At 35.6% G+C, this 21,906-nt stretch overlaps 2 protein-coding genes across 2 annotated transcripts in view; one reads left to right on the forward strand and one right to left on the reverse strand.

Moving 5' to 3' along the window:
- Window positions 1-21,906, reverse strand: part of LOC138321899 (chymotrypsin B-like) — a 40,545-nt gene that overhangs the window by 10,710 nt on the left and 7,929 nt on the right. The gene's annotated exons all lie outside the window — the stretch shown is intronic.
- On the forward strand, window positions 13,687-20,090 carry LOC138321900 (chymotrypsin-like protease CTRL-1). Its single transcript, XM_069265915.1, has 5 exons — window positions 13,687-13,774; window positions 14,503-14,605; window positions 16,534-16,696; window positions 17,284-17,429; window positions 19,868-20,090. Exons 1-5 carry the CDS (start codon window positions 13,701-13,703, stop codon window positions 20,015-20,017), a joined length of 636 nt encoding a protein of 211 aa, XP_069122016.1. The 5' UTR covers window positions 13,687-13,700; the 3' UTR covers window positions 20,018-20,090.

The raw sequence follows: 21,906 nt of genomic DNA on the forward strand, positions 1-21,906 counted from the left end.
AAACGGATCTGATACCTAGACCTCAGTTCCGTTTAACTTAAACGGAACTAGGAACCAGACCCGAGTTCCGTTTAAGCTTATACGGAACTAGGAACCAGACCCGAGTTCCGTATAACCCATCGCTTGCATAGACATTTGTAAAGCTCACCTGACCCGAAGGGCCCGATATCGAATATAATAATATAAGATATCTTATATAATGCGATTAAATTCTGGATGGACCTTGCTCCTTCAATAAATTTTAAATTGGCTTGCCATAGCATTTACTCATTTTAGCTCAACTGGTCCAAAGGACCGAGTTAAGTTATGCGATAGCGCGACGTGCGGCGTTTATGAATGAGACCGGAATTCCGTTGAAATTAAATGGAAATTCTAGGCAACAGACCGTTTAAGCCCAGTACATACGATTTTTACAGATATCTTTATCTAATCCCCATGGTAAAAGGATTTTATTTTAAAATTTAAATCTAACAACGTTTTTCTCGAAATATTCAGATTTCCAGATTATGTTTCTCCATTTATTTTTATTTTTATTTATATGTGAAAGAGTATTTCAAATTTATATTTTTCTGATATTTTAATATTCTGTTAAATTGATGTGCATTTTATCGAACTTCAAGCATAAACCAAAACTGCCTTTGAAATATACATGTATATTGTACCTATTGATCTTGGTTAAGAATATCCTTCCATGAGTCAACAAAATAGATCACAAAGAATCATCTGTTTTATGAAGTAATTGTCACAAAAACAATTGGAAATAGTAAAACAGGCTCCACGATTTGCTTAATTTTAAATCTCCATCATATAATGATGCTTTCAATATTATATGATTATGAGTGCTATTCAATAGCGGTAGTACGGCGGCGTATTAGGGCCACTATATAATTTAATTTATCTTGTACGTACAAGTTATTTTCTTGTACGTACAAGTTAGTATCTTGTACGTACAACTTAGTTTCTTAGTATCTTGTACTTACAAGATAGTATCTTGTACGTACAAGTTAGTATCTTGTACGTACAAGATAGTATCTTGTACGTAAAACTTAGTACTTGTACATACAAGTTGAGTTGAACTGCTGTTCATCACCGCAGAATTGAGTCCTCTGCCTGATATTTTTCGTAATTAAAGATAGTCTGTCTACTTTTCATTGCTTCAAGCACGATCACAGGTTTATTAACTTATTTGACAATATTCAAAATATAAATATATATTAATGAGGACAATATCTTTTTCACAATCATAATTTGAAATTGCCGGATTATGAGTTGAAACTGTATAGTCACTTGCATTATTTTGAAACTGACACTGTATAGTTCCTTTCGAGGAAACTGTATAGTCGCTTGTTTTATAGATAAGTTATATTTAGTGATAAAATGTATATGATACATCTCCGATGAATGATAAGTTTTATCTATTAAAAAGAGGAGAAAACAAATTCGTAATTTTCTTCAGTAATTAAAGTTAAATACTTCACACTGGTGCCATTATTGGAAATGTCGGAGCCTTTATTTTACATCAGAATATTAGTATTGAAAATAATTAACTGCCTCCGAAAAAAATCCTAAGCATTATGCCCTAATTCGAACGAGTTACTGATTGCACTGATTGCACAGACAACAAAAGCAAAACAAATTATTTCATATGGTTTTTTTTTGTGTTTATTAGACATATATACACACATCAATTATTGTCCAAATGATGATCATATTTATTACTCCGTTATAAACATTTACATGTACAGGGTGTCCCAAAAAACATGTCCCGAGTTTGACGCTTTATAAAAATGGTTTTGGTAGACAGAGGAATTTGATCTATTTACCATTAGAAAGGTAGTAATCTGCTCTGTACAACGATATATAACAATCCGGACAAATATCTTTTTGTGAAGACTTATATTGAAAATCGAGAGAAAGTCATATTTCGCTAATTTTGCGTTTTGTTCAGAAAATCAATAACTTTCATTTAAAGAATGGGCACGAGGTGTCCGCCCTTCTTTTCGATAACAAGATGAATGATGATGCAGATGGACAGCATACCTGGGTGACATTTTCATAAAATTTCATTAATGTAAGTATGGGATTTTCCGACCGCATTGTAGATTTTAATAACTTCAGCATGAATCTTCATGGTGCTAGAAAGTCATCAAAATATGACATAATCGATGATATCATCATTTCTATTATGACGTCATCACACATAATGGCGATGTAATCTGTAAATTTGTACCCAATTAAGTTAAATTTGGATACTCCTGCTTTCCAAATCATTTTGAATTTTCAAAAAAAGTTTAGTATTGCAAAATTTATTATCCGTCAAAGTCGGGACATGTTTTTTGGGACACCCTGTATATGTTCGGAAACTTATCAAAGCATCACAACTCCACAAAATGTCGCAAGGTATTCTTTTTTTTCCATTTGGCTTAAACAAAGGGTACGTAATATACGTATAGCTTCATGCGATGCGATTGTGACAGTAAACCAGTCACATTCTTTAATACCGAGAGTTTCAACATTATACTATCTTGTACGTACAAGATAATAACGTGAACGTACAAGATATTAACTTGTACGTACAAGATACTATCTTGTACGTACAAGATACTAAGTTGTACGTACAAGATACTATCTTGCAGTATCTTGTACGTACAAGATACTAACTGTACGTGTACGTACAAAATTACTAAGTTGTACGTACAAGATAGTAACTTGTACGTACAAGATACTAAGTTGTACGTACAAGATATTAACTTGTACGTACAAGATTATAACTTGTACGTACAAGATAAATCAAATTTTGCAGTGGCCCTAATACGCCGCCGTACGGTAGAGAGTCAGTCCCAGTATTTTTACAATTTTGAATTCCCACTAAGGATGCTACCATCGCAATATGAACACTATCCCATACTTAATTTCAGAGAAAAGTCGTTTATATGGAAATAAACACATTGACCCCTTTTGGCCCCGCCCCTCAGGCCCAAGGGGATAAGCCACACCCTTTGTATAATTTTGTATCCACATCCCATACAGATACTACCTTTGCAATATTTTTTGTTATATATCGTGCTAAGTTTTAGAGAAGAAGTCTTTTATAAGGAAATTAGAGTTTTTTCAATGCTAAGCCACTTTTCATGATATAATACTTACCATAACTTTAGAATTCAAATACACTACATACACCAATTTTTATAGCCCTGAAAACATTATATTTGAGAATCCCGTCTCCCTACCGTACTTTATTTCGTACTCGACGAGAGTATATAGAATGGTGTCCCTTTCTAAAAACCTCTATGTAGCCACGAGGACAAATGACTGAGGAGGAAAGGGAATGAGGACAGAAGGGTGGAACCCCATAAAGTTATTGTTAGTTTTACATCATGTAAATTGGTTTTACATTGAAAAACCTCAATTTCTTTTCAGTAATACGCTACCATAACTTTAGTACGCAAATTTGTCTTACCGTAATGGAGAGTCCGAAGCCAGGCAGCCCAGTCAAATGGCAAATGTAGGGGACAGGCCCCAGGCAGAGAATATAAAACAGGGTTGAATGAACAAAGGAAAAAACGAATATACCTCCCCGTGGAAAGAGGTGCACCATTGTGAAACCTGCTCGCATAATGTTAAAAGACCATATATGTATATTATGTCTACTGAGGAAGAACAGTCACAGACTGAATCATTACAACTGGGCCCAAGGAAAACAGTCCATCAGAGTGGAAGGACAGAGACCGGAGGTGAAAGTAGACTGACCACGCCAAACGGCAGAAGACATCATGTCCTGGTACAAGGACCTATTGCGGAGAGCCAAAGAAGTCGCTAGAAATACGCGAAGAGCGAAAAGACAATGCATGAATATCACTTCTCCTGTGGCCTGAGGCAACAGCAAGCAGGAAGACAGTCTTTAAAGTTAAAAACTTTATGGAGACCGATCCTAAAGGCACATTAGAAGCCGAAGCCCCCATTTGTGACTTTAACACGAGTTCTAGGTTCCACTGTGGAGCTGACGTTAGGCCTGTCCAGATTGAACCCCCGAATCAAGACAGACAAAGAAATGAAGATCATACCTCTGGTCTACCACGGAAAGTAAATACACTGACAATAGCTGTGCGATAGCCTGCAATAGTACATTATTGCGCTCCCTAAACAACAAGGAGAATGAAACTCGCAATCAGCTGGGCAGAGGCCATGACCGGATCAATCCTCCTGACGATACACCAATCATAGAAGATCTTCCAGCGTGACTGGTAGACGGCAGAGGAGAAAGACCTAATTGATCGGGCGATGCGAGCTGACATATCCGAAGAAAAGCCTGTCTGAGCTAGGACTCCTGAAATCATGTCCAAGCGTGAAGGTAACGTCTGGGGCCGATTCTAGCGAAAGACATTTGCTTTTGGTGGGAGAACCAGAGGACGAGCCACCAGAAACGACAAGAGCTCCGAAAACCAGGGTTATCGCGGCAACAGTGGCGCTATCGGAAAGAGGGAGCAATAATACCCCGGAAACTTCTGTAGAACCCTGCGTCCACGGCCCAAGCCATTTGGTTTGGCACGGAGACACAAAGGTTGACAACTGACTATTGAGAAAAGAGGCAAAAAGGTCGAGGGATATAGATGCCGTTCTGTCATAACCAGCTGGCGCTGCCTGGAGATTATCCGCCAGAGCATTTGCCCTTCCTGGAAAATGCTTGACTAAAATTGTTAACTGCATTTCCTTATAGATAGGAATAATACGGAAATACGGACAGCGAGGGCACAAAGGAGGTAAGCTGATGTCCCTGTCTCTCCAGATAAGCGACCACTGTAGAGTTGTCCGTAGCCATTCAAACCGCATTGGAATGCAGAATCCTCTAAAAAGTCTGCAGAGACCCTGTGGATCGGGTGTTCCGATCCACAGATTCCCGAACTAGATGTACCATTAGCAATTCGTCGACATAGTTGTGAACATATCTTCCCTAGAGTGCAGAAATCACACTACAACCAACAGCAGTTGATGGGACACCAAGCTCCCAACCTCTTGCGGATCAGAAATATTCTGGAATAGAAGCCGAGTGTGTAGTCCATAATAGGCACCCCTCGACCACGCCCTTTAAAAGCATGGTCCTTACTTCCTCCCGGATGGAAACTGCCTTCTCCGGATCCCCCGAAGGAGGGAAAAATACATACTTTGACACAAAGTGTGGATGCCGCAAGTATGGAATGCCAAACCGCTCCTTCACTACAGAAAAGGCTCAAGAGTCCTGTGTGATATTCTTCCATTGACTCTAGAAAGAAGGTGGACTGACGATCTCCTACAGGAAGATGAAAACGAGGAATATCGAGACCTCCACAGATGGAGAATTGTTGCCTAACCCAAACCCTAATTTACGAGAGGAGGACTTGAATCTCAGACTGGCTGAATTCTCAAGAACAAACCTTTCGTATGAAACGATCAAGGACGGAGAAACGAATCAGGAACTTTTCGTCTTGTCCCAATGAGGGTTTGTACTCTTCCTACCCTTCCCAATGTTACTCTTGAAATAAGGCTTTGACTTCGGTCGCATATAACAGTGGGAGCAGAATTTCTAGCCTTCTTCTTTGGTGGTGCTGACCTCTGTGAGGTAATGGCCTCCAACCTCTGAATTTTTTCTATGTTTTCAAAACAGAGAAAAAAACTCCTAGCCAACAAGACATTGACGAGCAATGGCACCTTCAAAGAAGCCAATGATCTCAATGTCCTGTTCAGGGCAGAAGTATTCAAGTTTATATATGACATTCTGGATAGAGAGACGCAACAGCCTCTCCATCTTGTGGTGCTCCTTGGAGCCGAACACTACCTGGTTCCCTGACCAAGTTTCCCGAGTTCAACACTCAAGCTTAGCTGGCAAAGAGGACGGCAGTCTATCATGTATTGCATAACCAGGGGCTTGAACCTTTGACCAAAACTGAGGTGCAACAGGGCTAACCTAAGCGTGCGAGATGAGGAAAAATTCTTCTTCATAACTCAAGTTAAGATAAGAATGTCATTGACCACTTTTCCTTGTTAGATAAACACCCGTCAAATTGTCCTATATGTTCCTAAAGGTTCCGAAGACGATTACTGTAAAATGCTAGAACACTGACACGTCAAAAAAGGAACCGCTCAAGGTGCTTTGCGATTAGGAAAAGTAATATCTTGACAATGAAATGTACAATTGAAGCTCTGATTTCGAAATGTTTGATGACAGTATAGTACAAGAGATCTTAGAGGATCCTTGGCGCCTACGAAAGAATGATGTATGTCTGACGAAAGAGGAATATTTTCTCTGCTTTTTAAACTATAAATATTAAAATCCAAGATGGCTGCCTCTTGGCCATCTTGTTGATTTTGTTTCATTGAGTTGTATGGCCCATTTGGGGCTATCTTATTGATAGATCGGTTCAAAAATGCATTATACGGAACTAGGAACCTAGGGGAAACCAACCTCTATTCAGACAGATCCCTTTGGTGCTTTCTGAGAAATAGAGATAAACATCTTCAACTTCCAAAATCAAAGTTGTTTCTCTATCGGCCATCATGTCGATTGGCCCTAAAATGTAATATGCAGAACAGGGGCACTAAGGTAACCTACATCTGCAATTTAAGACTTCTTGGTAACAAAAAAAAACAACTAAAAAAGGACAGGCGGACGGACGGACGTACAGACGGACGGACAGATAGATCGACAACCTGATTACTATAAGGCACCCGTATTGCGATACGGGGCCCTATTAAGCATCAGGATATTCATTAAAGTCTTTAAAGGCAATGTATAGGCCAACATCGGCTTAAACAGAACTAGGATCTTGTTCTGTAGTATAATATATATAAATGATAAGGATTTTAGACTTTGAAATTTGGACTAATATATAATTATCTACATATATCTTTCAGGTATGTTACACTGTGTAGGTCAAGCACATGTGTTTCATATTTACAATAGTATATGTAAAGTCTATTGGAAACCAACCTCTGTTAGGGTCATTGTATTGCTACTAATTACATAGCCATGTTATTAATTATGTTACATGATAAGTTCTAATGAGTAAACATGTTTCCCTATGTAATACAGCATCTGCGTCGGGTCAACTGTTCCAGGTATTGGATTTCATACCCAAATATTGACATATGTTATCCCGATGTACTGCTATATTAACTCGCCAATAATCTCTGTACAGAGTCGATTCCTAAGACTCCAATAAACGTATCGTACCATTCACTGAATCTGCGTTGGAGTTCTACATCTATACACACTACAACAACCTACGAAAATACACAAGATTATAAACATCATAGTTCCTAGATCCGTATACTATTAAACAGAACAGAACAGCTTTCGAGCGTCAGCTCTAAACTGACCTCGGGTCTGGTTCCTAGATTCGATCAAATAAACGGAAGTCGAATATGGTTCCTAGTTCTGTTTGAGCTTAAAAAGAACCCGGGTCTGGTTCCTAGTTCCGTTTAAGTTAAACGGAACCGGGGTCTAGGTGTCAAACCCGCTGATGAAATTCTGTGTTAAATATATTGATTCTGTGTTGTATTATTCATGGAAGCTCTAAGTTCGATTCCTGTATATAATAGGTAATTGAACATGCAGTTAGAGATAGGAATCCTAATAAACGGAACTCGGCTCGTTGACCAGTATTTTTGTTAAACGGAACTCGGGTCTGGTTCCTAGTTCCGTATAAGCTTAAACGGAACTCGGGTCTGGTTCCTAGTTCCGTATAAGCTTAAACGGAACTCGAGTCTGGTTCCTAGTTCCGTTTAAGTTAAACGGAGCTGAGGTCTAGGTATCAGATCCGTTTAAGGAAATCTGTGTTATAGATATTAATTCTGTTCTGTATTATTCATGGAAGCTCTAAGTTCGATTCCTGTATATAATAGGTAATTGAACATGCAGTTTGAGATAGGAATCCTAATAAACGGAACTCCGCTCGTTGGCCAGTATTTTTGTTAAACGGAACTCGGGTCTGGTTCCTAGTTCCGTATAAGCTTAAACGGAACTCGGGTCTGGTTCCTAGTTCCGTTTAAGTTAAACGGAACTGAGGTCTAGGTATCAGATCCGTTTAAGGAAATCTGTGTTATAGATATTAATTCTGTTCTGTATTATTCATGGAAGCTCTAAGTTCGATTCCTGTATATAATAGGTAATTGAACATGCAGTTAGAGATAGGAATCCTAATAAACGGAACTCGGCTCGTTGACCAGTATTTTTGTTAAACGGAACTCGGGTCTGGTTCCTAGTTCCGTATAAGCTTAAACGGAACTCGGGTCTGGTTCCTAGTTCCGTTTAAGTTAAACGGAACTGAGGTCTAGGTATCAGATCCGTTTAAGGGAATTTGTGTTAATGAGATTAATTCTGTGCTGCTGTATTATTCATGGAAGCTCTAAGTTCGATTCCTGTATATAATAGGTAATTGAACATGCAGTTAGAGATAGGAATCCTAATAAACGGAACTCCGCTCGTTGGCCAGTATGTTTGTTAAACGGAACTCGGGTCTGGTTCCTAGTTCCGTATAAGCTTAAACGGAACTCGGGTCTGGTTCCTAGTTCCGTTTAAGTTAAACGGAACTGAGGTCTAGGTATCAGATCCGTTTAAGGAAATCTGTGTTATATAGATATTAATTCTGTTCTGTATTATTCATGGAAGCTCTAAGTTCGATTCCTGTATATAATAGGTAATTGAACATGCAGTTAGAGATAGGAATCCTAATAAACGGAACTCGGCTCGTTGACCAGTATTTTTGTTAAACGGAACTCGGGTCTGGTTCCTAGTTCCGTTTAAGCTTAAACGGAACTCGGGTCTGGTTCCTAGTTCCGTTTAAGTTAAACGGAACTGAGGTCTAGGTGTCAGATCCGTTTAAGGGAATTTGTGTTAATGAGATTAATTCTGTTCTGTATTATTCATGGAAGCTCTAAGTTCGATTCCTGTATATAATAGGTAATTGAACATGCAGTTAGAGATAGGAATCCTAATAAACGGAACTCGGCTCGTTGACCAGTATTTTTGTTAAACGGAACTCGGGTCTGGTTCCTAGTTCCGTTTAAGCTTAAACGGAACTCGGGTCTGGTTCCTAGTTCCGTTTAAGTTAAACGGAACTGGAGTCTAGGTGTCAGATCCGTTTAAGGGAATTTGTGTTAATGAGATTAATTCTGTTCTGTATTATTCATGGAAGCTCTAAGTTCGATTCCTGTATATAATAGGTAATTGAACATGCAGTTAGAGATAGGAATCCTAATAAACGGAACTCCGCTCGTTGGCCAGTATGTTTGTTAAACGGAACTCGGGTCTGGTTCCTAGTTCCGTATAAGCTTAAACGGAACTCGGGTCTGGTTCCTAGTTCCGTTTAAGTTAAACGGAACTGAGGTCTAGGTATCAGATCCGTTTAAGGAAATCTGTGTTATAGATATTAATTCTGTTCTGTATTATTCATGGAAGCTCTAAGTTCGATTCCTGTATATAATAGGTAATTGAACATGCAGTTAGAGATAGGAATCCTAATAAACGGAACTCGGCTCGTTGACCAGTATTTTTGTTAAACGGAACTCGGGTCTGGTTCCTAGTTCCGTTTAAGTTAAAAACGGAACTGGAGTCTAGGGTCAGATCCGTTTAAGGGAATTTGTGTTAATGAGATTAATTCTGTGCTGTATTATTCATGGAAGCTCTAAGTTCGATTCCTGTATATAATAGGTAATTGAACATGCAGTTAGAGATAGGAATCCTAATAAACGGAACTCCGCTCGTTGGCCAGTATGTTTGTTAAACGGAACTCGGGTCTGGTTCCTAGTTCCGTATAAGCTTAAACGGAACTCGGGTCTGGTTCCTAGTTCCGTTTAAGTTAAACGGAACTGAGGTCTAGGTATCAGATCCGTTTAAGGAAATCTGTGTTATAGATATTAATTCTGTTCTGTATTATTCATGGAAGCTCTAAGTTCGATTCCTGTATATAATAGGTAATTGAACATGCAGTTAGAGATAGGAATCCTAATAAACGGAACTCGGCTCGTTGACCAGTATTTTTGTTAAACGGAACTCGGGTCTGGTTCCTAGTTCCGTTTAAGTTAAACGGAACTGGAGTCTAGGTGTCAGATCCGTTTAAGGGAATTTGTGTTAATGAGATTAATTCTGTGCTGTATTATTCATGGAAGCTCTAAGTTCGATTCCTGTATATAATAGGTAATTGAACATGCAGTTAGAGATAGGAATCCTAATAAACGGAACTCCGCTCGTTGGCCAGTATGTTTGTTAAACGGAACTCGGGTCTGGTTCCTAGTTCCGTATAAGCTTAAACGGAACTCGGGTCTGGTTCCTAGTTCCGTTTAAGTTAAACGGAACTGAGGTCTAGGTATCAGATCCGTTTAAGGAAATCTGTGTTATAGAGATTAATTCTGTGTTGTATCGTTGCTGAAAGCTCAGAGTTCAATTCCTATATATAATTTGTAATTGAACATGCAATTAGAGGTAGAAATCCTAATAAACGGAACTCGGCTCGTTGACCAGTATTTTTGTTAAACGGAACTCGGGTCTGGTTCCTAGTTCCGTTTAAGTTAAACGGAACTGAGGTCTAGGTATCAGATCCGTTTAAGAAAATCTGTGTTATAGAGATAAATTATATAAGTTGTATCGTTCCTGAAGCTCAGAGCTAGATTCCTTTATAACATATGTAATTTATTATCTTATAAGAGGTAGAAATCCTAATAAACGGAACTCCGCTCGTTGGCCAGTATGTTTGTTAAACGGAACTCGGGTCTGGTTCCTAGTTCCGTATAAGCTTAAACGGAACTCGGGTCTGGTTCCTAGTTCCGTTTAAGTTAAACGGAACTCGGGTCTGGTTCCTAGTTCCGTATAAGCTTAAACGGAACTCGGGTCTGGTTCCTAGTTCCGTTTAAGTTAAACGGAACTCGGGTCTGGTTCCTAGTTCCGTTTAAGTTAAACGGAACTCGGGTCTGGTTCCTAGTTCCGTTTATTAAACGGAACTAGGAACTAGGAACTCGCAACCAACTTCAGCCCTCCAAAGAACTCATATTTAACAAAGAGTTAAGTTGATGCGATTGAAATATTTAGTACATCCCTTATTTTAGTGGAATTGAACTTGTTCAAATTTTGCAGCTTAAGTTCCCATGGAAGCCATCAGACATATGCATAAATTCAGATAATTAAGCGAGTTTGATTTTTTGTCGTGTTTGGCTTATTTGTGATAGATTTGTCTTAGAAACCATGTATATAGTTACAGTAAAGATTGAAGAAAGTGTGATTTACGTTATATGTCACGCAATTTTCATGCTTAAGGTTTAAGACCCTGTTTAAACTAGTGATTTTTGTATACCTTGGGTGTACTTGTATATATAAATGATATAAAGTGTCCATGCATTCGTCTTAACCTTAGCTATTACTGTTGACTGTTGTGTTGTGTGTAAATTGTGATAAAATATGTACAGAATTGTACTTTTCAGTTTTGCAAGTCCACAGGGTTCAGTACATATTTCTGTCACCAAATAACCTTGACATTATGTTAACTAGTGTTAATAGCATGTAGTAGAGGCGCTGCTTTGACCGGATTCGACTTTACAAAGGCATACACATTGAGTCCTTTTTGACCTTATCAGGAAACATGTAGATTATAACATGTAAATATGACCTATATGGGACGTCTCAGTTGATACCAATGTACATATCCAATGTGTTATAATGTCATCTAAAAATAATGGGAATAATGTTTTTAAGAAAAAAAACTGTTTAATTCAAGAGTGTAAGTGCATTTCCATAAATGTGCATGTTTTGCCCCAAATCCAATCTGTTAAACATTTTTTTTTTCTTTTTTAAAACTAGTCTTCGTTTAATGTTCAGTGTTCCGAAAAGCATATAATAGACGTATTTGAGATGGTTGAAATGTCTTCCTATATGTATATTTGCATCTTATAATCTACAACCGCCATTTCCCCGATAAGGACTCGATGTGTATTTCTTTGTGAAGTCGAATCCGGTCTAACCATCACTACTACTAAATGCTATAAGCACGAGTAAACCTAATAGAAGTGATATATAGGCAGACAAAAATCACTACTTTAAACAGGGGCTTAGACCTTAATTGATTTGCAGTCGTGGTTTTCTTAGAACTTATCAATGAAAAAATCTAAATGGCGGCAAGATATCATTACTAATATCATAGAGGTAAGAAAGTCACTCTTTTAATCAATTCATATTTACCCTCGGGATCACAAAAACCTTCGACAAGTTTCGTATATTAGTACATCCTGTGACCCTGGGGTAGAATATATATGTCTTCATATCTACATATAGAAGAGTGTTGTATTGTGATAAAATTGCATTAATGATAAGTAAAGGTGAGAACGATCTGCTGATGGAGTTAACGTTGTCACTAATGGTGTGTTTCAAAGACTCAATTCTAAACTATGCCTCGGATAATATAATGGCACAATGGAATCAATTAATGCAGTTATTGGCTGACTGAACTAAACATACAGCTGTATAGTGTAATATGATTACGAAGTGAAATCATAACAGTATCAGTTGGGTTTTTCTGTCATAATTGAATCAAAGCAGGCATGAAAGTGAAGTGGACTGTTCTCGTCCTGATTGTAACCTTGTGTGGTTACGCTCCGGAACGTACATTTGCAGGTACAGTTTTCTTCACGAATAGTCTTATATCAATTTTCATCAGAAATTGTTTTTCGAGAAAAGCAAATGTATACTTTTTTCAGTCAATTTTTGCAGTTTTGTCAAATATCAATATTTTGTTTGATTTGTTAGATACACTTATGGGTTATATATGTTATACTGAAGGTAACACGACATGAACATAGAAACATAGAGAATAGATGGTTAATATCTTACAATAGTTGTTTTAGTTTGGTGCGAGACCTAGGAAGCAGAGATGACGAGGCTGTGCCGGGTCATCCCGGCTTTCCGTGTCGAGCACCATAATAAAATTGCATTTTACATGTAAGATCCTAACTTTATGTTCTGTTCATCCTGCAACCATTATGACATTCATAACGTGCATGTTAGCAATGTTTCGACTGAACCGAATGAGAGTGTATTTCTTTTTACTACCGTGGGAAATATATATAAGCACCTTAGCAAACAGTACCAGTAATTTTGTTCATATCACTGAAACAATATGAAAATACTAAAGAACACTAATTACCCATCAAAGAAATATTTTACAATACATACCTTTGCCAAGGGTCAAGAAAAAAAGTTCTATCGCATTGACGGATAAAGTATTTCGTATTGACGGATAAAGCACAAGTTTATCCGGCAGTAGTTATCCTTAAGTATGCGCGGCAGTTGCAGGATAAATATCCATAATATATATATAATATAAGGGAAGTTAAAGAGAGAAAATATCATTTCTTCAAAAATCTTCAAAATTCGGAAATTTCTCATTAATGGTTATCTTCAATTATTCTTGACTGAAAAATGAACCTGGTGACATATAGTGTTTGGGGTTTATCGTGAACAGGAAATTATACTAGAGAGCATAAACGAAATCCTTCAGATAAAACCAAATGGGACGATCGACGCTAAAAAGTTCCAGGGCTTTAGTCATTTCATTAATTTGATTTATTACATTTGTTTTTCAGAGGACGAAGCAGGCGATGTCGTGGCCCCTGCAATCATAGGAGGCACTAATGCCGCAAAGGATGCCTGGCCGTGGCAGGTCCAGATCCTAAGATATGGAATGTTTTGGTGTGGCGGAGTGATTCTGAAGGCTGACACAATACTAACGGCTGCCCATTGCACGGACGGGAGAAGGTAAGAACTATATCCTATTCATAAATAAACTAAAATATATGTCCAATCACCATAAACAACTAGTTATGTGAGTGGCTACCGAAGTAAGAATCATCTGGAAAACATCATCATTATTATTGGATAGTAGTACAGTGCAGTTCAATAATTCGCAATTTGAGGTACATTGTAACGAATGCACCTTTGAACAATCTTCAACTGAAGATATCAATGTAAAGTATTACTAACAACGCTGAAATGTGACTGTTGGTATTATTAATCAGGCTGCAAGTGAAGTAATTGTGATACATGTATATACAATACTTATAAGAAAATGGTATTCAAAATAAGTTGAATGAAATGATGGAAAATCACTATGATGAAATGAGAATATGAACAGTGAGCAAAGACGTTTTCAGTAAGACGTAATTATACAATGTGTAAAAATAAAAATAATGGTAATATGTGATGTTCACTTGACAAAAATGATATGTAAAAACAATTGCTCGCATCAGTAATATTATCTTCAATATGCATGAACAACGTATTACTAGGGCGTGCCTTCGATCGATGTAAAGTTGTTTAATTGCTACGTTCGCGGGAGGAGGGAACAAACTACCGATGCGTTTTTTAAACTTAAGTTGCAGCTAGGAAAAGTTACATTATTCACCAGCGTTCGTCATTAAATTTGCTATTTATACTTCCATAATTGTCAACTAATAAATGCAGTGCAATTCTTACTTCTTTCTAAGTAAGTGGGAGATATCAGTGGTCGTTGGCAGTTACGATAGATGGAATTGGGGTGAATGGTGGACAAGAGGCAGGCGATGGAAGAGAGTGAAGTCAATGATTGAGGTATGATAACCTGCCAATCAAATCAAATAACAACCTTATCCAATAGAAATCTATTATATTCATCTGTTCTCGAGGAAGATGCAGATTGTTACGCCATATCTCTGCGCGGATTTTCCTCTCTTCGTTTTCATGGTAGTATTAACTGTTATCACGTTACGAAATAGTGAAATCTTATTAGCGAGATCACCGTGGGGAACCACAACGAGTGTCCATGGTCCCGAGTAACTTCTCTTTGATTTTCCTGACGTAGCGCCTTCTTCCGGTGGCATTCGAAACGAAGGAATACCAAAACAAACGATGATGCCTATGTTTAACCGTATCATTGAGGAGGATATTTTTTCGGAAAAATTACACATAGCAATTTCCTTTGTATACCAATTATTGGTCTTTCATTTTTTGTTGTTTCACTGTTTTAGCGATGTTGTTTCTGTATCCTCTGGGCTTACGAGCTTTAACGTCATTGTACCCAAATTGATGCCCTAATTGAAAAAAAATACCTAAAACATTTGTTTTGTTAAAGTTTACCTCATTTCTCAATGGTGATACCAAAGATGCATCATTTATTGATAATTACTCTTCGTTTTATTTTCTATTTCTGTTATTTTCTCTCACACATACCTATGAAATTGATAACTCTGTCTGAAACGTGTTAATCAATAGAAATTTGGCCGTGCGACAATTACTATTTGTACTATAATAGTGGTTTTTTTTAAACGTAATGCCTCCTCAAAGAAAATTTTATTAAATATTGAAATTTAAGATATAAACACTTAACACAAATAGAAAAATATAGTTTCTTCACATTATTTTTTTTATTTAATCACCTGCAAATTGTTCTTTGTATAGCGTTATTTCTCCATCTTAATTTTTGCTATAACTGTTACTAGATTCAAGTATCTTGTAACTTGATTGATCCATAATTATGTTTGTAGTTTTTTTACATTGATTTTTTTTACAATCATTAAAAAATATTGATAGTGGTCTTATGACATATACACCACATTGGAACTATATAGGCTTAGGTGAATTCCACAGAAAACTGAATTTAAATCATTGAAATTTCACACAAGTCATTACGTGGTCTTACAGGGGTACAGAATTAGCATACTTGTATGTGCTGTTGTGAAAACACTTATAAATTTTTTACAGTAAATTTATAACTGTATTCAGTATGATAAACGCAACTGCACCCTGTTTATTAAGTAAAATCACAAGAATCTTTAATGCGTTTTTTCTTTCTGGGTATCAATTTGGGTACACTTCACGTGACAAACTAGAAATTTCGACATATGCTATTAATCGTTTTAACAGTAAAAATAAGCACTGTAATAACAAAAACAAAGCATCAAAATAAAGATTATATTTTCTTTTTCAAACCAAAACAGAACAAAGTGAAGCACACCAAGTAACAAATGTCATACAAGAGAAATCTACGTGTATTGGTATCATTTTGGGTACAATGACATTAGATGCAGAAGTGTGAACAAGAGTCTCAGAGTAACGTTTTTTTATGGTATTGCATCTGTGTTAGTTGCGATTCTGGACAGAATTTGGAAGAAATAGTGAGTGCGCATTTTGTTACGGAATGACGTGTTCACTTCTGATGTTTTATTTTACCGTGTCATTAGTGGTAAAATATAGAATACCGTCGTGAGAAAAAGCTTCGGTATTTCACGGCGAGTACATACCATCGGCGTCGGCTTTTCACGATATATTTATTAATTAGGTAATGATAATGCAGGATAATGCTTTATTTGAATAGAAACGACCGGTAGTGACAAACACTTTATTATTTTAGTGAGATTTGGAAATTACATAAATTGAAATCCAGCGGCACATGTAATAAAATATTTAACAATAATCTCGTTTATATTTGTAAGATTAATTATAATGTCGATAAATATAATAGTAATCATTCTTGATTTTAGCATCCTGACTTTGACGGCCTAGCTCGAAATGACGTCGCCATTATAAAGCTGACTAGTCCTGTGAAATTTAATAAGTACATTCAGCCAATGCCAAGGCTGGCAAATAGCAGTATGGACTTTATGAACAGAACCTGTTACGTCACCGGCTGGGGATACACTAGCGGTAAAATGAGATTGAAACATGTTTAAATGAAAAGAGCAATTATGATTAAACTAAAAGTAGTGTTATTTGGAGGGAATATATCATACTTGCTACATTTAAACGTTTTCTGAATGGTTTTTGTTTCCTTTTTTTAAAATAAAATGTCAATGGGGCGTTTTGAAGTGGAACTATCTGAGTGATACCAAACCGTTATGCATCACTGGCGATAAGAATAAAACCGTTGTGTTAAGTAACAATGATTGTGCAGTAATTTAAAACAAAATTTTGTGTGCAGGTTTTAACCCCAAAAATTATATCAATGCCCGTTATGAACTTGAACAAATATTTTAAATGCCACTGATGCCAACGTACAACCACTAGAACAAAGTACTTCTAACTTTTTTATCGGGACTACGAAGTTCGCGAAGATTAACATTCGTCGATTTGAAATTTGACTGGAAATTCCAATCAGTATCAATCACCTAGATTTTAATTCGCGGAGACAAACTTTCGAGAATTTGCTTGTGTCGCGATATTCGCGAAAATAGCTCCATATGAAATAAAGTAGGTAAATAGCTATCTTATCGATTGTGTATAATTCATTTTAGGACAAGCTGGAAGTACAGCTAGGGTTCTCCAACAGCTTAACACACCAGTGATACCCAATGCGGAATGCCAGGATAACATACTTGTTAACTATACCGTTACGGACGATATGATCTGCACCGACTCGGAACCAAAGAACACCTGTTATGTAAGTTCTTAATTGCTAAATGATCATGTATATTGAGCAAATTTAACATTGTAGCATTAAATCAGTCACTTTACATTCGTTCGTATTACTATTGTTTATATACCAGATTATCATAATAAGGGCTATCTAAAAAACAGGGATATCTTTTATAAATATCACCAAATGGGGAAAACATAAGAGCTATAGATTGTGAAACCAAGAGTAGAAAAGCTGAAATTACCTCCTCTAACGCATGTGATACTGGGGAACTTGAGTTCGATGTATTTGCTTTTTATAAAATCAAATCCGATCAAAGAAACGATACTCTTACCTGCTACATAAACAAGTAAACATAATGACGTACTTTTTGATGACATATATTCTGAAACATGAGGACTTGTTTTCCTAAAATGTACATTTTTACCAAAATTACAAGCTCCTCAACTTTTAACAAGTCAAAAAAGAAATACTTAATATATTTTTTTTTTATAATTTTTTTTTATTTTTTAAATCATTTTCATTTTTACAGACAATACAGACAAAGACAATTAATTTAACATCATAAATACAAAAACAAAAGTATTTCATTTGTATCAATTTTACATGACATTCACATTTATACTTTTACACACACAAACACACACCCTCACACATATACCAAAGAGTTTACTTAAATTATTATATACATTCAAAAGTTTCCATACACCCACATTCGTTCAGACATACATGACATTTATAAGAGGTTAGAGAGGAAATAGTTGTATAGGAGGATCGAGATGTGGAAATATGTATTTTTTATCTAATGGTAGAGAATTTGTTGTAAAAGTAATACCGGTAAGTTGTCAGGATTTAAAATTAATTATCCTTGCTTCTTAATTTTTTTCGTAAAAGACTTCATATATCAAATTGTATAAACGGTGTCCACTAACTCCAACTTTTTATAAATTTTGCTTTCAAAAAATCATTTTGACCATTTGATATGTGTCTGTGAATATTATAATATTCTTTTATGTTTTTTGCCAATGTGTTTATATTTAAGGTTGTATGAAAACATCTTGTTCTGTAAATGTATTGTTTAATGATTAAATGTATAACATTATCAACTGGTGCATTAAGGTTGTTAGTTGTAAGACCAAAAAGAAAAAAATGTTTGTTAATTTAAAAGGGAATATAAAGAGCATCTAAAAGAGTTTTAAAGTTTTGCAATAGATTTTGTACTTCTCGACATTCCCACATTAAATGAATTAGGCTAGCTACTATACTATACTTAAATAATTTTGAATTGGTGGTCAGAATATAATGAGAAATACGAAACTGAAGCCATTGAAGTTTAGTGTTTTTTGTTACTTTAAAAGGAATGTTATGAATATGCTTCCACTCTTCTTCATCAAATAAAAATTCTTCTTGCCTGTAATTCTCAGCTTACCTGTAGGTTCAGTTTATGACTTATTAAGAATAGCATATAGAAATTTTGAATTTTTTATATTTGAAAAGAAAATCTGTATATTTAGGGAAACATATGGACGTATAAGTGGTAATAGGTTTTGCGGCTGAGGGTTAGGCAGACGTTTATGAACAGCAGATATTAGTCCTTCAAATTGAAGGAAGTTGGTGTGTAAATTATCATATTTTTGTAAAATTTCTTCAAAAGAGTAAATATTTATGTTTATTTGATCTTTCAGAAGATCAGCAATTGTATGAACTCCTAATCTATACCCAGCCCTGTAGAAAACGGGTTTACCACCAAAAGTTATATTTTTGTTATGCCAGATACTTTCTGTTCAGAAGAATTTATTTTGTAAATCTTTAACTTCTTTGGAACTGTTCAATTTATAGCAGGCTTTAAAAGTATCTTTCCAAAAATCGATATTGGCTCTTTTAACTTTGTCTGTTTTACTATCCCATAAAAATTCAAATAAAATTGTATTTATTTCTTTTATTACCTTTTCACTTGGGTTAGGAATAGATATGAATAAGTGGTTAAATTGAGAAATCATTAGTGATTTTATGATATGAACTTTACCAATAGGAGTCAATTTCCTTTTTTCCCAGGTGCTGATCAGACTTTTCAATCTAACAATTTTTTTGTCAAAATTTAGTTTTGGTATATTATCCAGATTTATATCAAAGTCAATACCAAGTAGCGTTAATTAAGTTTTTCCCCAATCAAAATTGAATTCCGGAAGCATTTTTTCGTTACTGTATTTCATACTACCAATCCAAATTATTTCAGTTTTGTCTACATTCATTTTTAGACCAGATATTTTTTGAAGAGAAGTTAGTTCTGTTAGAGTCTAAAGAAGTGATTTCTCAGACCCATACTTAAATACTCAATATTACCCCGACACACATTTTTATCAACTGAGTTATTTTTGAGTACACTTAGTGATAAATGGCCGTAAAATATCACTATAATTGGGGTAATACCTTGATTTAACTTAATATTGTGTTTATTTCAGGGAGACAGTGGTGGACCTTTACAGTGTTCTATAAATAACGTCTGGGTACATGCAGGACTCGTGTCCTGGGGTAACATCGATTGCCGTGTCGGACCATCTGTCTACGCCAGCACAGCTGTTTTCATTGACTGGATCTTATCTCAATTATAAAACAACAAATGTAAATACATATATGTACAAAATGTAACAAAAGCTCATTATCAATTAAATGTTTATTATCTTATTTTTACTTCATATATAGTTTGATTACAAGGCGAATTCGGGGTATTTTTCAATCCACAATCTCTCTAGGTCCATAGACGCATGGAACAATCTCAGAAATACAAGACAAACGGTATGCACTTTGAATTTATTACATGCGTATTCTGTTGATTTATAACCTAACTGTATTGTTGTTGTGTATTGTCGATTTTCAATTTTTCAATCTTCAGTAAAAAGGTATTAAAGTTTCAAACCCTGTGTAACCTAGTGATATTGTGTATGCGTGGATATACATGTACTTGAAGTTAGTTGTTAAAAAGTACCTATGTATCGGGCCAAAAATGTAAATGGAGTTTGTAGATTATGTATACACATACAAAATATCATCAGTTTAATCAGGATCCCAAGATCTTATGAAATGAATTTAGAACCATGTATTGTTACATATTGTTTTCAGTAAGCCAGTCGGCATGTGTTACAAAAGCCACATTAAATAAGAACGTTTTTACATGCGCCTGGACGCGTAGCTACGATAATAAAATGAGATGGCTAGTATGTATTAGGAGAAAAAATTAAATCATCGTACGTTCCGTTACTATTAATTTCATAATTTTGTTACACTCATTTCTATTGGTTAGATCTTTGAAGTTACTTTTGCATAGACCGAAAGCTTTGTATATCGATTATTATGACGTCATACACTAAGAATTTTTTCTCGGGAAATTTTAAAAAACAGCACAGTCATTGGACTATCTGAACTATTAGGTAAGATATCAATGCGCCACAAACTGTGAATCCGTCGCAAGTTTGCAAACAAAATTCATTTCATGCCCCAATGAAATTAAAAAAGGGACATCAATGTTATTGAATATTTGTCATACAACTTGATTTAATAAAATACATTTACCCGTACGATTCCACTGATTTTCTAATGGAATATTTTTTCGAATCAATACGCAACGTCAATATTTCTATTGTTACATCACGATAACGTCGGTTTTCGCACCATTCTCGGATTTTTTTTCATAGTGGTATGAAAAAAGGAATCGGCTAATCAGAAAGAAAGATTTAGTATATAAGCAAAAAACTCAAATTATTTCAGCATTGATGTAACTTTTTTTAATTTCAACTGGCTATGGAAACAATTTTGTTTGCAAACTGTGAATCCGTGTAGCCAAGGAGGTTGAGAGCGATTGTTGGTGAATATAACAGACGTAAAAACAAAAAGAAAAGGAAATGAAAATGAATGAGAAGAATATAATATAGGTTTGTGAAACAGGCGTACAACCTCAAAAACAATGACTGTTAGTTCGCTCTCTTTGATTCGTATTCTACAATAATGCGTATCATGATGGCATTATAATGTCACCACTTAATATATCTCCCCAAAAGTATCACACTTAGTATTATTGTCAGATTCGAAGTAATTGATTCTGTCAGGGTTTTCTAAATCGATCTTCAAATCTTTTAACATTTTCTGTACATGAAAAACCAGCTTTTGTCTGAAATAAATTCGTCCGTAAATAAAAAAAACCTAAATGTTCTATGAAATATGTATTGTTTAACGGATGTTATATATATCAAGTTTACTTCCTTTATCTTCATAATTAATTTAATGAAAATAAATCAAAATTTTTAAGTTCAATTGTTCCAGAAAAATTATATAATAAAAATTGACAGTATTAAAATTTATTATTGATACGGACGTGATCATGGTATAGTTATCTCCCTTTATCAAATGTATTTTATTATTAGTTCGCTGCATGTTTTCCTGTTACAAATATGTAATATTTGGGCGATTCCCTTTCACTTTCCAAGTATTTTCATTTTCAAAAAAG

The sequence above is a fragment of the Argopecten irradians genome, chromosome 4 (assembly GCF_041381155.1).
Source record: "Argopecten irradians isolate NY chromosome 4, Ai_NY, whole genome shotgun sequence".
NCBI lineage: Eukaryota > Metazoa > Mollusca > Bivalvia > Pectinida > Pectinidae > Argopecten > Argopecten irradians.

Excerpts from the sequence above, each read along its gene's own strand:
- LOC138321900 (XM_069265915.1), top strand. The coding sequence starts at position 13,701 with ATGTTTTGGTGTGGCGGAGTGATTCTGAAGGCTGACACAATACTAACG. Across the intron at positions 13,775-14,502 it reads CATTGCACGGACGGGAGAAG|TAAGTGGGAGATATCAGTGG; the intron begins GTAAGAACTATA and ends CTTCTTTCTAAG. Across the intron at positions 14,606-16,533 it reads GAGTGAAGTCAATGATTGAG|CATCCTGACTTTGACGGCCT; the intron begins GTATGATAACCT and ends TCTTGATTTTAG.